General features: G+C 35.6%; 1 protein-coding gene across 5 annotated transcripts in view; it reads left to right on the forward strand.

Moving 5' to 3' along the window:
* The first annotated feature begins 319 nt into the window (after window positions 1-319).
* Window positions 320-16,744, forward strand: part of FIG4 (polyphosphoinositide phosphatase FIG4) — a 161,249-nt gene continuing 144,824 nt past the window's right edge. The window contains exons 1-2 of one of the 5 annotated variants that reach the window (XM_081765046.1): window positions 320-358; window positions 8,993-9,075. In XM_081765046.1, coding sequence (XP_081621172.1) covers window positions 346-358; window positions 8,993-9,075 — 96 coding nt within the window. In that variant the 5' untranslated portion in view covers window positions 320-345. Of the gene's footprint in view, window positions 359-2,163; window positions 2,429-3,831; window positions 4,037-8,989; window positions 9,076-16,744 lie in introns of those variants that run through there. The other 4 variants (XM_081765047.1, XM_081765048.1, XM_081765044.1 and 1 more) reach the window with 4 other exon arrangements.

Raw genomic sequence — 16,744 nt, forward strand, 5'->3', positions numbered from 1 at the left:
AATAATAATAATAATAATAATAATAATAATAATAATAATAATAATAATAATAATAATAATAATAATAATATCTATGTAATAACAAAAGGTTGACAAAGCTGATTAAAAAGTCTATCCCCTAAAATGTACAATTTCATGTTTGACAACTTCAACACTCCATCTGCGTAATCCTCAACACCTACACAACAAGAATGGACAGCAGAGTTGTACTGTACGGTTGAGAGGTTGATTAAATAGTAGAATGCGGCCCTCACAGTAAGCTAAACAGGGTCGGTCATGAAATGTGCATTCGGAAAGGCTGATTTGTGTTTCATTTAGGTCACATTTAGTGAAGTATCACCCATTATGGCAGATATAGGTAACTCCTGTAAGTTAATTTGTATTCTGCATAAAATCTTTGAATTGATGTATATTTAATTGTATGTTTATACTTCGTTATGAAGAAACTTCTTATTAAACCTTGTAAATGCGTAAAATTACATGAGTCGCTCTTAATTTTTCCATCATTGCATATATCCGTTCACTGCAGTATTGCATACACAGATCACATAAACCTATCAGTATGCATTATTTTACATTATCACTAGACGAAGGTAGACGTCATTCAGATACACTTGTGAAGTGAACTAGTCAAATTGCGTTCTTTTCACAGAAAATTCAGCTGGTATTTCTATCTCTTATATATATATATATATATATATATATATATATATATATATATATATATATATATATATATATATATATATATATATTGGGAAGCGTTTCAAGAAATATTTTAAAGGACAATTTATAAAAATGTTTTACATTTTTTTTTGAATTGAAATATTAAATTCGCACTTTAATGGAAAACCTTATTCTAGAAGATAATTAGTAATGATAATTACACAGTATTACAAACCGCATTACTTCAGCTTGTGATCTTCTGACAGGCTTCACTTTAATTAAACTTCTAATTGATGATGAGAAATATGATAGGGACTGGTTCTGTACAAATCTTTGCAAACATTGCGGAAAGTAAAGTAACACAAAACTTGCAAAAAAAACTTGCAAACTGCTATGCATATTATCGCAATCGCAAACTAAATGAAAGATTTTGCATTGCGTGGATGCAAACCATTACGCATTAGGGCTCGTGACGGATACAAATAGCTTCGCTGCTTGCACTCCCATTAAATCATAATCATTCATTCATTCATACATTCTGTAATAGTTTATGTGAATGCAACCCAAAAGTTGTGTTTTAGTTTGTGATATTCCACATAGTAGTTATTATGATTTTATTTGATTTTTTGTTTCGTTGCTGTACTCAGAATTTAGCGATGACAGGTACGGGATCTGTATCTGAGGAGAATGAATGCAATGGATAACGCAATTCGCCCTTCAACTGTCTTCAAAAAACAGATGATTGCAGGCAGTGAAGCCATATCTAGCATCTTGGTGCTAGATCTAGCATAATTCACATGCATTTAGCATCTAGCATATTGACTTTAGCATCTTGGCCAAATCTAGCATAATTTCATTCTTCCCTCTGATGAACAGAAAAAGTACTAAGATTTAGATGGTTCAAGGACCGTCGGGAATTATTCTTCTTAGTTGAAGCGATAGTTGGAACAATGAGACCAGTCAGTATTTCCGCGGTGGTAATTTATTGTTGAATTCAGAGAATGTTCAAAAATAGCAAAACATGACACTACAAATCATATTTACTTACCCATAGTTTCATTACTGTCAACTGAAACCTGAATGTTTGGTTATCTGGGATGTTTCTGTCCCTTTCAATTTGCAACTTGAGAGGGGAGGGATATAAACGTCAGGGGACAGCTAGTAATACACTAAAAGAAATGCTTCAGGCCTGTGTCGGAAGCGGGATGTTGTGTATATATTTCTTAAAATGTTATCCATTCATAAAAAATAAATTCGACCTTCCTTCCCTATAATGTGCCATTTACCAATTTATTTCATTATCATTCCTGACAGCGTCATATTAGCTTTGTACATGAATACAGTTTAAACACTTCATTGAAATAATGAAGATAAGTACGGGAGGGTCTTTAAAATTAGTTAGGAAAGATAATTTGAAAATCTGGCATAATTTACAAAAATCTAGCATAATTCAGACCCGTGTTTGGCATCATCGCGAGTCTCGAGTGTGGCAACCCTGATTGCAGGTGGTTCCTTTACGAATACGTGTTCGTGTTGGGTTATCTATTTATTTATAAATGTGTTTGAATACTAAGCCTCTATGAAACGTGTTAAAATATTACGAAGAGTTAAAGAGCAGTTAATTTTTGTTGCTTGATTTACTATTCAATCCGTTCTGTTTATAAGTTTGACAGTACAAGCTGCTAAACTATTGAACAACTATTGTTCTTTATAGTGATATAGTGCTCACCATTTAAAGCACAAGAATCTGGAAAATTTACAGGTAAAATTGAGGATTGAGGTATTTTTTGAATGCACATTAAGCATGACCCATCAAACTAATAAAGCATTTTGGCATTTACTCCGAAGTTGGGCGTCCGCTTTCGCCACTTTTTTTTCGCTGTCATCTCCTTTCCACATTTTCTGCAATTTGTTATTAGGTTCATTAATCCGTGCTCTTCACAGACTTTTAGAAGATTTTGCTCGTTATCAATGTATTGCTTCACAAATGTTAAAACTTACTTTCCCACAATCCAACTGTTCGGTTACCTTGCGCCGCGCCAAGTAGTTCCCTTCGCTTGCCGTATAGTCCCATGTTTATAACCGCTTATATACAACAAATAAACACATTTTTCGAGAACCTTATATATTATCAAGCACACAAACAGTCGAATTATCCATATCTTCCCTGTAAATTTTCAAACTTTTGCTGGAAACGAACGTCCAAATTGGGGTTCTCATGTATACTATTACCTTGGAAGGTTGGAATTTAACCCCAAATAATTGCGTACAAATTGATAGTAAGAGTACAAACTAATATGCCCTGGAAATGATTACGTGCTACCCTGTTATATGCAATTATTTCGATGCTGGTGTTTTGGCGCACCACATTTTGGAAGATATACAGGTGAAATTGAATACTTTGTATAAGAAGATATATTTCTGCAGGCGACAAAATTTTATACAGAATAATGAAACTGTATTTTAGATTTATAAGTGTAGGGTTACTAGTGTAAAGTTGTTACAAGTGCTTTACGGTGGACAAAATAAGCGAGTGCATATGAAAGATGACTCTATTAGATGTTAATTTCCGCCGGCGGTGTATTTTTTGCACAGTGTCCAGACGCTGTATTTTATGTTTACAAGTGGAACGTTACTAGTGTAAAGCAATGACAAGTGCTATTGAGACTCGCATATTTGCCAAAATTCACTTCTTTTTCACTGTCCTCGCTTACGTGTATACTCACCATCGTTGACGCGCCTGCTCCCTTCGGACGCTTTGCTGCGCTAGACCTCCGGCTTCGCCCTACTCTGCCTCGATTAGTTAGCATTCGTGCTTACAGTGGCCACCTAGCGCAGGTTGGTTTGTGCTTTTACAGTGTACTTATTATGCCGTACATTTAAAAAAAAAAAAAAAAAAACTATACGCAAATCGAAAGAGAATTGTAATTATTCAGCAATTATCTCTGGTAGACCCCTTTCATTTTACCAAGTGAGCTATTTTCATTCGCCCAGCGCAAATCTTTTAGGAGACAATAAGAATTTAGATTTGTGAAAAAGGTACAGCTTTTCAACAATTATTTCTAGTGGTGCGCCAAAACTACACCTGCACGATTGTTTCATCACAAAATTTACTCATAATGTTGTTCGATCACAGCTCGTAGCAAGTGTACTTTGTGGTGAACAAACACCGTGTGCGTGGGTTTCCTCGGGGTTCTTCCGTTTTTTCCCACTTTCTTCATTCATTTATCATCATCACCGTCTCCTTTAGCCTAGCCGGCATAAGAGTGGGACGTAAAACTTAAAAGATTTCATTTCAACTTTCACTTATAATGCTTCAGATATTGGGATTCACTCGAGGAGATGGTTCTGCCAAGTAGAAAATTTATAGGTAAAATACGATGTGAAACATTTTTCGTGAAGGAACGAGCGTGTTAATATAAGTAATTACTGTCAGTCGACTGCATATTTAAATGAATTTTGAGTCATAGAAAATTATTGTAAGTGTGTGTTCTTTCACTGTCCTCGTTTATGCGTATACCCACCGTCGCTAACGCGCCTGTCCCGCCTCGCTTAGATAGCGTTCGTGCTTTTGAGTGGTTACATAGCGCAACTAGGTTCGTGCTTTATGCATTTTAGTTTTTTTATGCCATATGTCCATACTGTATGTATACCGGGTCCTCCTGAAGTCGATCTGCATATAGTAATGGGACTTCTCATTATGTGCGTACTTCGTTAAAAAAGCGGTGCAGGGTTCTAACCTGACCTGAAAATGTAAGAAATGTGTCAAAATTTGGTGGAATCCTCTGTTCGAGTAATGCCGGACATTGTTTCTTAGGGTAAGAGTTGTATTCATGGCTACATATTCATTTTACCAGGACTTTCTCTTGCGGGTATAAATACGCGTATGGATAGGATGAATGCTATAAAAGCGAATATAGCATACCCTAAGAAACAATTTTTGGCATATATAAAGTGCTGAGCGATCAATAAGAGCTATAGGAGATAAAATGCGATCTAAGTCAGAGCAGTAGCACAGCAGGGGCCCCGCGGGGCTTGCGTCCGCGACGGAAGGTATGCATTTAAACGGGTATAGTGTAAGAACACATGGTACCGCATAAATCATACAGGATAGGTAAATATGTAAATACATTAGTAAAACTATTAGTGTTATTTCTTACCTCTGATTGTAACACAAATTTCTTTCAGTAAAATTTGATATTCCAATAACAATAGTTTAGTTCGGTCATTTGTTGGTACTCCAAACACCGTGCTTGTGGGTTTTCTCAGGGTTCTCCCTTTCCTCCCACTTTCTTCATTCCACCATTTTCACTCATCTCTCATCATCGTCTTCTTCTTTGGCCTAACCGGCGTAATAGAGGGACGTAAAATTTAAGATTTCATTTCATTTCATCTTTCATTTGTTGGTACTCTTCAAATAAGCATTCCGTAGAATCAACACCAGCAAGAGCGTGAACATTCTTGTCAAATATAAGAAGCTTAATGATCGGGGTTCCGAAGACTACGTAACGCTTACTATTTCAACTGCTGAATTCTACTAGTGGAAGTTTCGATGTACAGTAAGGAATGCTACATTTTCGGGCAAAACCCGTCGTGAAAGAGGTGCTCGAGAAATTCCCGCAACTGAACGCGCGAAGTATCGTAAGTGAACTTCAACAATAAAGCCATTTATTTTACGCTCAAAGATATTAATTTCATATAAGACATTTAGAAACACTTATTTTATAAAACATGAATATCTTTGTTTTAAATTAATATATATGGTATTCATATTTGGCAAACGTCACTGAAGCTCTTGGAATGACTCGGTCTACATTTGTTCGTTTGTCTGCCTGTACCACACACACTACAGGGTACAACTTTCGGTCTTTTAAGTTATAATTTTCAGGGTACAAGTACGGGACACTAAATTTCCTGTATAGATTTTGACGGCATACCAGCATAAAATTTGAAAATAGCGGGTATCCAGATTACAAAGCGTAATTATCGCCCTTTCAAGTTGAAAGTTTCAAAGTAGAAACACGAGACACTCTAAATTAGCAGTACGTATTTTGGCTTCGATCAAACGTAAAATTTCAAAATGGCGGCCATTTTTGAAAATAGTGGATATACACGCTGCAGGGTGCAATTTTCGGACTTTTAAGTTGAAATTTTTTAGGTTAGAAGCACGCGACACACTAAATTTGCTGTCTAAAATTTGTCTGCGATCCAATATAAAATTTCAAAATGGCGGCCATTTTTTCAAAACGGCAGTGAATAGAAAATTGTTGCAAGTTGTAACAGTGACAATTTTGAAATATAAATTTCATTTAACACTTTTACCTCAAAGACATTGAAATATTACGAAGAAAACCTAATTAAACCCGAAAATATAAGAGAAAACCCTTATGGACCCAGCTATTTTTTTTTTTTTTTTTTTGTGCAAACCCTGTTGTTTTTAGCACGTGACTTTTTTTTCTTACGTACCTTCGCTAACGCGACTACCATACTTCATATGGTTGCACACCCGCGCGGGCGCTCTAGCTTCAAGTTGCCCCGAACCATAAGAGATGCATTGCTATCTCATAACAGCCTACCACAGGTGTTTCTGCTATGGTTTGTCCTTCTCTTAATAGTGATCGTTTTAATGGCGTATAATTTTGTAGGCTTATTGTAGATCTGTACTCAGTTAGTGGGTAGGCACAAAAAAAAAAAAGTCTGGAAGGCATTAGGAGATAACTAGTAAGAGAGTTACAGTTTTTGATTAGTTATTTCTGGTGCGGTAAGTTTGCCTGTTTCAAGTGAAGTATTAGCGTGTTCCAACAAGGGAAGAACGTAGAAAGCTTGGGAAAAAAGTTTTAGTTTTAGTGTTATATAATGTTCTTATATTGTTAATCCTTACGAAAATTGGTATTATCTTACACTACAAAAAGGGATTTATTAGGATTTATAATGAAGGAAAGAAACATTTGAAGAAAGAAAGGGTAAATTTTACAGTACACCCTCCAGCTGCTCATCGACAAGTAGAGCCGCTTTAAAAGGATAGAGTAGAGTAGAGTTGACCCAAACAAGAAATGTGACAATGAACTAACGTAAGCGTGTTTCAATTTTTTTTAATTTTTTATTTATTTATTTATTTTTTTTTTTATTTAAAAGTGTACAACTTTACAGGACAACAACATAGAAATTCGAGTAGCTTACGCTCCAGTACGTTCGATGCCTAACCTGTCCTACTGATATGTCTTCGCTTTATCAGGACCTCACATTCCACAGTTAGTTACAATACGAATCCATGTATGCGAGCAGAACTGGAAAGTAATAGAGTATGAGTTTGTAAAGTATAAGTGTATATTGGAATATATAAAGATTATCTATGTTCGCATGTTGTAGCCACCTTAACTTCATCTGTGCTGAATGAGCGTAATATGTTATTGTTTAATCTGATAATTTTGCGAAAGATAAAGAAATAATTAAAAAACGGGACAGGGTTCTATAACACTGGTCCGCATCTACTGAGTTGTAATAAAGAAAGAAATCAACCTGGCTACTAACCCGCCTTCACTCGCTCGACATTACTATGTGAATTGAGAATTGAGCTTTGATAAAGAAAGGTGCCACCTGGATACTAACTTACCTTTACCTGTATGTGCGAACTAGGATTCTAGAACCGTCCCAGCGGAAGGATATTAATTTTTACAATTTTTATTCCTTGCGGTGATCTTTAAACATACACTGTACAAATAGAGTAATGAGTTGTATAATTGCAACATTTAGTATGAATTAAGAGTAATAGTTGTGATTTTTTTTTTTTTTTTTTTTTTAATGTGGAACTTGTACATGCATCTGTTCTTGAAAAATCTTGTATCTTTGTAAAGTATGATGTGTACAGAGAAAGTTACAGAGTACGCTGTTAACCAAATAATATGTTAAATTACCGGTCGTGTATCAGAAGGCTTTTATTTGAATATATGCAATCTTATCGCGAAAAGTTCCCGTTTTGTATAGTGCCTGATCTGCAGTGTACAAGGTTTCCCTGACTTTTAATTTATAAATATGTCCTATAGTTTCCATTAGCAAGTTTCTCCGAATCCTTTACTAAACTAATAGGAAGCGTATTGAAGGTTAAAGTATTGATCTTGAACATACTTTCCAAACACCAGTGCTTTTAACTTGTCGGTTTCGACGACTGTTTATGTTCATCTTCAGTACGTATTCATTAATGAATTTTTACTTTTTTTGTGGTCTGATATAATCAGTCTGCACGGGATGAAAATTGTTATTATACTTCGTTGACACCAAAAATAATCCTGAATTTATTTTAAAAGAACTTACTGGAAAGGTTAGCGTACTATCCCATAATGTTTTGCTTTCCTGTTATGCCTTTCATTCAAACAGAAGTGAAGAAGAACTTTTTGAAATTGTGCCCAAAAAATCTAAAGATTTACTTAAGCCAGAAAACTGTAAAACTAACTTGCATTCACACAACAGTACCGGTAGTTGTTAAACATTCACTTGAAATTTTCTTTTTTTGTTTATACATAAAAATATGTAAACAAATAATGCATATAAAAATAATAAATAGTTATGTAAAACCAAGCCTCTTGGGTGTCGACGGAATTAATACCCAAGGTTTAAAATATTTTTGTTTCCTTTTTCAAACATTGAACCCTTCATTAACTTTTCAACGCGGTTATTTTAAAGTAAATTCAGGGTTGTGTTTGTAGCTAACGTTGTATGTTAATAACGTTTCTACGGTAAGAAAAGCTATCAGTGATTGGAGTCCAGATAGTAATGTAAAAATATACATAATGAATGCGTACTGAGGATGATTTTTCATTCTTCTTACATGTGCGTACCAGTCTAGCCTACATTTTCTCGTATAGATTGAAAATAAGGTTGCAAATATGTAATGGATGTAAAATAGCTTTCTGTTGCATAAAACTTGCTTGAAACATTTGAAAAGCTCACATTGTGTTAGCAACTGTCCACTCTTATTACTCATATGGATGCCTGCATGTAATTACTAAAATATTCTTCATTCCACAAATTATCTAGACATTTACAATTTTTATTAGATATGATTGGTCAAAAGGATTCTTTGTGTAACCCTCTATGAAATGTGGGAGCCAGAGAATTAGGGCAGGGCAGTTTGTTCCCAGAATAATAAACCTGTCTGTATATTCCTTAAAGATCTCCAACAAGGAAAACTAATCCTGCAGGATTGATTGTCAGCCTTTCATTTAGCTTATTTTAAATGTGCTAATATTTGTATTTCACGTGCTCTGACTTTATTTCTTTCTTTATTGTGATTCACACTTTTTTTTTTTTTTTTTTTTTTTTCCAGGAGAAGCCAAGATGGTTCCCCCGGATTTTATGTTCAACCCGATCATCAGTCCAATTCAGAAGATAGCTCTTTATGAGACAAAAGCTGTAAGTTAACATAAATGGAAGGTTAACATGAGATTAAAGTGATTCTCATTTTAGTGAAAGAAGAATGAAGAAGAAAAAATACATGTTCCATGTCAATTCAGGCAGGAGGGGAAGTTACCTTGATAGTTTTAGATGCTAGTAAATTTAACAGATGTTAAGATTCACAACAAAGTAAGAGATCCCCTTTTCTTTGTGTCCAAAAAGAGATTTTTGAGCCGAGATACAGGCTACCAAAGATGGGCCTCGGGCGCCATTTTTACGTGTGGTTTTCGGCAAAATATTAAAATGTTATATCTCTGGAACGGTTCAAAAAATTTTGTTGCTTTTTGTTTTATTTGAAGGATAATAATTTACTGCTTAAAGTGATAGTATCCGTTTGGAAGAATGTGCCCAAATTCTTGCTTTGTAACCCTTTTTTTTTTTTTTTTTTTTTTTTTTTTTTGGAGAAATAATATATATATCAAAAATGGCAATCCCAAAATTTTTGATTTGTTTTCTATTGTTGGTCAGTACCATACAGTACTACATTCTCTGAAAACCCGAACTTCCACTTTCGAGTATAACAGCTTTTATAAACAATATTCATGTTTTATCGTGAATAATATCTTGATTGGTGTGTTTTTAAACTATATTATTATTATTATTATTATCTCAGAAACAACAATTTCAAGAATTCTGAAAATTGTATAGGAGTTATTTCTTTAAAGGTACTACCTATCCTGAAAAGAAGAACATGACATTTTAGTTGTAGAATTTTTTAAATAGTTGGGTAAATAATCCTCTCATGGACCAATGTCCCCAATATGATGGAATAAAAAAGATAAATTAAACTAAGTTGGAGCTGGTGAAATGTTTTTATTCTTCTAGATGTTCTTTACATAGATTGTTCCAAAGTATGAAAGAACTGGAACAATGTGGAACCATCCACATTATTCCAGAATGTAACGGAATCTTCCGAAACCATCCAGATAATTCCTAGAATGTAACAATCTTCTGGAACCATCCAAATAATTCCTAGTATGTAACAGAATCTTCTGGAGCAATTCAGATAATTCCAGAGTGTAATAGAACCTAGAATATTCTGGAACCATCTAGATAATTCTCTGTGTTTAGCCTAGTATATAGAAGGGAAGTCACATGAATTCACAGTTCAACTGTCACTAAAAATTTGTGGTTCAACAGCACCTGTGGACTTTTGTGAGAATCCCACTGATTGATTGAGCTGTAACATATTTTGTGAAAGGGACTGAGTTTGAAATGACTTCTGAATTGGGCCACAGGAGAGTAAAATGCGCCGACTATTTGCATATCCATAAAAGAGTGATATATATAAGACTAGCAAAAATCAGACTTTATTCCAATTGAGACAAGAGTGCTGAAGTCAGTCAGGATGTTTCCAATGATGACTTTCTATGTTTTAAATGCTTTGTTAAGAGTCTTCATTCCGGCGAAATTAAAATACCGCTAATTTTACAGTAATTATGTGATATCTTCAAATAGGTAAAAGATAATTGAAATATGGAACAAGAGCGCTTTAGGCAATATTATTTTGCGTGAGGTACCGTTATCACAAGTCACCTACTGGCTTTCCGTTTTCAGCTGCTTCGAAACGCGAAAATAAATGCCGATTTTCAAAATGGCTCGAAATCGAAAGCAGATAAGTGAGTCGTGATAACGGTTTCTCATGTAAAATAATATTGTCTAGGGCGCTCTTGTTCCACATTTCGATTATCTTTTATCTATTTAAAGCTATCACATAATTACTATAAAATTAGCGGTATTTTAATTTCGCCGGGATGAAGACTCTTAAGATATCAACAATGACAGTAACTAAACAAAGAGAACTCTCCCATAGTGTGGATGATGATGATTTTGTATTTGCTATAAATAAGAAGGAACATCTAATATTCCACATTGGAAGGTCAAACTTTTATGCATTACAATCGAAGTGGGTGGTTCCATAGCCACCTAGAGATGTACAATGTATATATTATTTCAATTTTGAACTTGGCGTGGTAACGTAAAAGAACTTGAAGGGATGTGGTTGGACATGTAAAGTCGTTAGTAGTAGTCTGCTACGTACAACGATAGACCTGTTCGTTTCAGGAATGTGGTGACTGTCCTGGATAGGAAGGACTCTTCTTACAGACACTTGGTCTGGAAAATATAGCAGATAATTCTTCTGAGGTTATAAACTCATATAGGAAACTGTTACCATTGTTACCTTCATTGACGAACTTTGAAAATGAACAGTGAAAGCGGTAACATCTGAAGAAATTGCAACAGCATTACATTATTGAAGTGAAAGGATGTGTAGAGGCTGAACAACTACGTATGTTTAATGTTTCACTTTGATTTTCTGAGGACTGGTCTGTGATTCTGTCACAAGAAGTACAATGGTATCTTTGCAGTATTGACCAAGTTTCAGTTTTTACAGGGTCCACACATTTTCAAAACAAGACCACAAGTTTTGCAGTTAATGTGTGATGATAGTGGGGTCCCTGGTTCAATCCCCGACCAAATAAGTTTGTGGTGGACAACATCATGTCCTCGGCTATTCTCAGCGTACTCCCGTTTTCTTCCACTTTCTCATTCCATCAATTCTTTCATCATCATTCACTTGCTTTAATCATCGTCTCCCTTAGCCTAAAGGGCATAAACCTGGGACGCTAAACTGAAAGAAAGATTTGCAAACAAACAAACAAACAAAAAACATTCTGATTATTCGCCACTTCAAAAATCGCTACTAAGTATTTATAGCTGTGATCATGGGAAGGGGTCTGCAGTGGTGTAGGGGATCTGGTGAAGCACCATGCTACACAACATTATCTTTCCACTCCAAGTACAGCTGCAATTCAGAATGCTGAAGATTTTACAAGAGTGGTGAAGTCATACATATCAACAGCCCTCATCCTATCGGCCAAAGAGGAAGTGTAAGAATTTCGTTAACAGAAAATGAAAGAATTCAAAAGTCACATATATGGACTCTCAGTGATTAGCGAGCTTATATTTACACGAACTTTAGAGAGCAGGAAAAAAGAAATCTTATTTATTTAGCCAAGATCTCAGAAATGGCAGGAAAATATTCAAGTTCACAACTTACAAAGAGGGATGTTTGTCATCTGTGTGTATGAGTGTGACGGATGGTTTGCTGTACATATCAGTTGTAAGTTAAATGAAATTGTCGTAAACTTTATGCAATCACATGTACCGGCTGCTAGATCTAAATTTCCACCTCCAAGATTGCAACACCACCATCAGTGCTTACTTCCAATTCACGGTGTTTTAAAGATTGTGCGTACCCCAATTCCTAATTGGTTCAACAGGAAGGCATCATTCAATATTAGTGGAAGATACTGATACTTTTGAAATCAGCTTTAGTTCATTGCTAATTTCATTTCTAAGCAGAGTGCACAGAAGTGATATGCTTTGAATCTTGTAATATGTTTTGGAACATGCACATAAATTTTGCACGTTTTAATATGTTTGGAAGCTGAACCTGTTACTTATCTTTTTGCAGAATTAAAATGACATGTCAAATAAGACTAGATTTTGATTTCATGATTTTAATGTATGAAGATGTGATAACAGAACTATAGTCCAGTCAATTTAGGTGAAAAAAGGGCTTAACATCAAACTAATTGTAAAAGAAATAAAGTAAGGTATTTTAGACTTGGAATAATATCCCCAACAACATATCAAAAGTCTGCAGAAATCCGAGCATGGGAAAGCAGCCATATTGGCCGCCATCTTGGATTTACTCTTAAAATCTATAAAATGCAATTATTCCTCCAAATAACTTCAAATCTGTATCGAAAAGAAAGTTTTTGGAACTATGAACGTTATTTTAAGCCATTTACAAACATTTTACATGGCACCTTCTATGGTATGAGCTCCATAGCAGTAGTAACTCCTGGAAAGATAGTAAGTAGAGCAGTTCCCAAGAAGGTAATCACAACACACGATCTTTGTACTGCAGGAAGAATAAAACTTATACAGTACCAGACACCCAAATCACTTCCAGAACTCAAGTTCAAAGAGTTAGAATGCATGATGTCTTTAGAAGAGCCTATGAAACTACAGACTGATATCCTTTGGAAAATATCACCATTTGTAGCATATCCAAGACCAGGCTGGTTTGGTTTTACGCACACGATTCATAAAGGTCACAGCACCCAGGAAAGTAGTCTATTGTATTCTTGACTATTATTGATCGAGAACTATCAAATATGTCGTGTATATACTCTACTTTTTTCTTTCTGAATGACCAAGCAAATAAGAACAGTTTCACACCAATCATAACAATTGATCAACCGTTGTGGTGGAAAGCTTTAAGCATTATTGAAAATGAAGCCGAAGGAAGTAAGTTGAATGAAGTAATCCTTCTACTTGGAGATTTACATACGGAGATGAGCTTTCTGGGATGTATAGGTCACCTAATGATTAACCCTGGTTTAAAAGAAATTTTGGAGCAGATATATGGCAGTAACGCAGTAATTCATATGCTTAGTGGGAAGGCTGTATCAAGAGCAAGAAGATGATACATATTAGTAGATGCTGCTTTGAACATATTATTAATATCAGAGGCTTTGAAACTACATTTGCCACATCAATATATAACTCCTACCAGTCAGGAACAGAATGACACAAATCGGGAGCTGCTAATAGAAGATGGCACTGAATCTGCAACGGATGAGATGAATGGTCTTATTGTCAGTGTTGGAGAAATATATAATAAAGTAATGTCTGATGATGGTGAAGATTAATATTTGGAAGATGGGTCAAGTACCTTATTATTAGATATAAATAGTAAACTAGAAAGTACCAAGGTGAAAAGCAGAACCGGTAGATTTATGGGTACAGTACATGAAAATGGTCGACATTTTAAAGAATTTCCTTCGGGCAGAGCACACCGGCGACTGGAATCTAGATTTGTTAACTCTAAAGGATATGCTACCATACTTTGCGGCAGCAGGACACAATTTGTACACAAGCACAATTTAGTACACCTTCAAAAAATGCAAGAAATTAAATAGTCTCACCCGATCGTGTTCGACAAATTCCAAAAAGGTTTACATGTAGCTCGTCGTAGTAACTAGTATTGGGCAGGTCTTTCCAGTGATCTTATCATAGAACAAGCATTGATGAGGAGCATGAAATCTACACGAGGGTTAACTAGAGGAAGAGGAATGCCAGAAGCACAGCGATAAGTATGGGTTCAATCCATGATTCCTTGCACAGAAGTCAACAATACCATGCAAGAATTCACCACTGTCTTGTACAATACCAGTGAACAACACAAAGAAGCTTCATGCACCAGACAAGAGAGTGTTCAGATACCAAGAAAATCTTGACATTTCTATTAGATCGAAGCACATTCATTCCTGATGTACTTTTGCCTAGTTTGGCATCAAAAGTGGTTGCTCATAGTAATGCCAACGTTGACAAAGCAAAAGAAATTGGTAATCTAATTGTCCAGTCCATGCAGGGTCAGAACATTTGGAACTATTCATTCAAACGAAATTTACAGGCTGTTACCATGGGATCGAAGAATGTTAAAGTAGGTTAAGATGTCGTCAATATTGACCCACAATTGATATTCCAAAGATTTGCTTTTGTTTCTGAAACACGGGACATAGAGAAGAGGAGCATATTCAAGTATGAACTCTGCAGCTATCCAGCATCTTTGTTTGTCTATTCAGTTCTTCCATGGAAAGCAAATAAACCGGTTCTGGCCAATGCCATTTGCGCCAATGTGGGGAAATGCCAAATGTCTGCAACAGAAATGTCACTTTCAGAACCCCTACATATACTCGATGGAGGTGCTTTACTACATCGATTATCGTGGTCAGTTGGTATGCTGTTCTAAGATATCTGTAATAGCTATACAAACTACATTCTGGAAAGTTATGGTAAATCGGTTGTGATTGTGTTTGATGGATATTTGGATGGCCCTTCCATTAAGGACGTAACTCATATTAGGAGGAGCGAAGGTAAAAGTTCCCCTAACGTTATTTTTTATGAACATGAAACTGACAATGAAGAAAGAACTACTTCTGTCAAACGAAATGAATAAGCAGCGTTTTTTAATGATGCTTAGTGAAAGTATTGGATGTCAGAAAATACATGCACGAGGAGATGCAGACCTTCTGATCGCCCAGACAGCAGTTCATGCGTCTAAACAAAATGATGTTGTCATTGCAGACGACACTGATGTCCTTATACTCCTGTGTTTCTATGTTAAAATGGATAATAAAAATGTCTTCTTCAGACCAGAACCAAAGCGTGGTGCAACCAACATTCGAGAATGGAACATTCAATCTACAAAGTCGTCATTAGGATTAAATATTTGCAGTGGCTTGCTTTTTATTCATGCGATTTTGGGATGTGACACCACATCACAGTTGTTTGCGATTGGCATGAAAAATACATAATTTTTGGAGTATGCTGAAATATTCAACAATGCAAACTGTCTGAAAGAAGACATAATTACTGTCGGGGAACATGCTATTTATGCCATGTATGGAGGAAAGACATCTGATACCATAGATGAACTCAGATACAGATGCTTCAGTACAAAGGTTGTTAAAAATATGGTTCAAGCTGTTCAAGCCCAGTCACTTCCACCGACTTCAGCTGCTGCTAAATTCCAAAGCTTGCGAATCTACTACCAAGTTCAGGATTGGAAAGGCAATACAACTCTTCTACCTGAGGATTGAGGTTGGCAGTTATGGGGTGGATAACTCCTTCCAGTACTTTCTGATTTTCCACCAGCACCACCAGCTCTGCTCGATATCATAAGATGTAATCTTGCAGTGCTTCAAGGTGCTTAGGTAGAAAACATGGTTTGGAATGTTCATCAGTTTGCAGTGAATGTCATGGTATACTGTGCTCCAATACAGAAGATAGTGTATACAACGATGGTGTTTCTGATGGAGAGTGATAATGATGGAAGTGACAGCTAGTGTTGTAAAAAAACGGTTTTTTTTCTGTGAAGTTTTTTTTCAATAAAAAACAACGTTCTTTTTCATGTTTTTTTTCAAATGTCTGTTTTTTTTCTGGCAACTATTATTTATTGATTTACGTCGCAGATTATTGAAATAATCAACAGAACTTGAGTCGAAGCCCTCGTAACTTAGAAATCTTTTGTTTCTTTGCACCTATATACCAGCGAAATTGTGTGATTATTCCTTTCGGCCAAAGGTCATTTTTGGCGTTTTCCTACATTTCCAGTTAGTGACTTATTGCTCAAAAACCATTCATTCGATTGATATGGTTAAGGCCTTGTTGTTTAGAAAATGGATGTGGCTATCTTTTGGTGTAAGTGGCATTGCAGTGTTGCCAATGGGTGGGAAATTATTGAGCGAAATGTAGGGGTGAAAATTTACAAATAATTCCCTAACCGAATTTCAAAATTTTTTGTATTTAGTACCACTGCTGCTATATGGGTTCAAGTTGCCTAAAAAATTTTTTGGTGTATTGACAAGGTACAGTGAAATCCTGAAGTCGCTTGCTTCCATCCAAAGAGGGAAAGAAAAAAATCTGTCATACACATGAAATTTTGACACTTTTTACGCCTCACAAGAAAAAATTAAATATGCCGGGGCTACAGCTTCTCTAATTATCCTATGCTATACTGCTGAAACTTATACAAGCTATACTGCTGTTA

This window comes from Thermobia domestica, chromosome 7, assembly GCF_964235325.1.
Source record: "Thermobia domestica chromosome 7, izTheDome1.hap1.1, whole genome shotgun sequence".
Taxonomy (NCBI): domain Eukaryota; kingdom Metazoa; phylum Arthropoda; class Insecta; order Zygentoma; family Lepismatidae; genus Thermobia; species Thermobia domestica.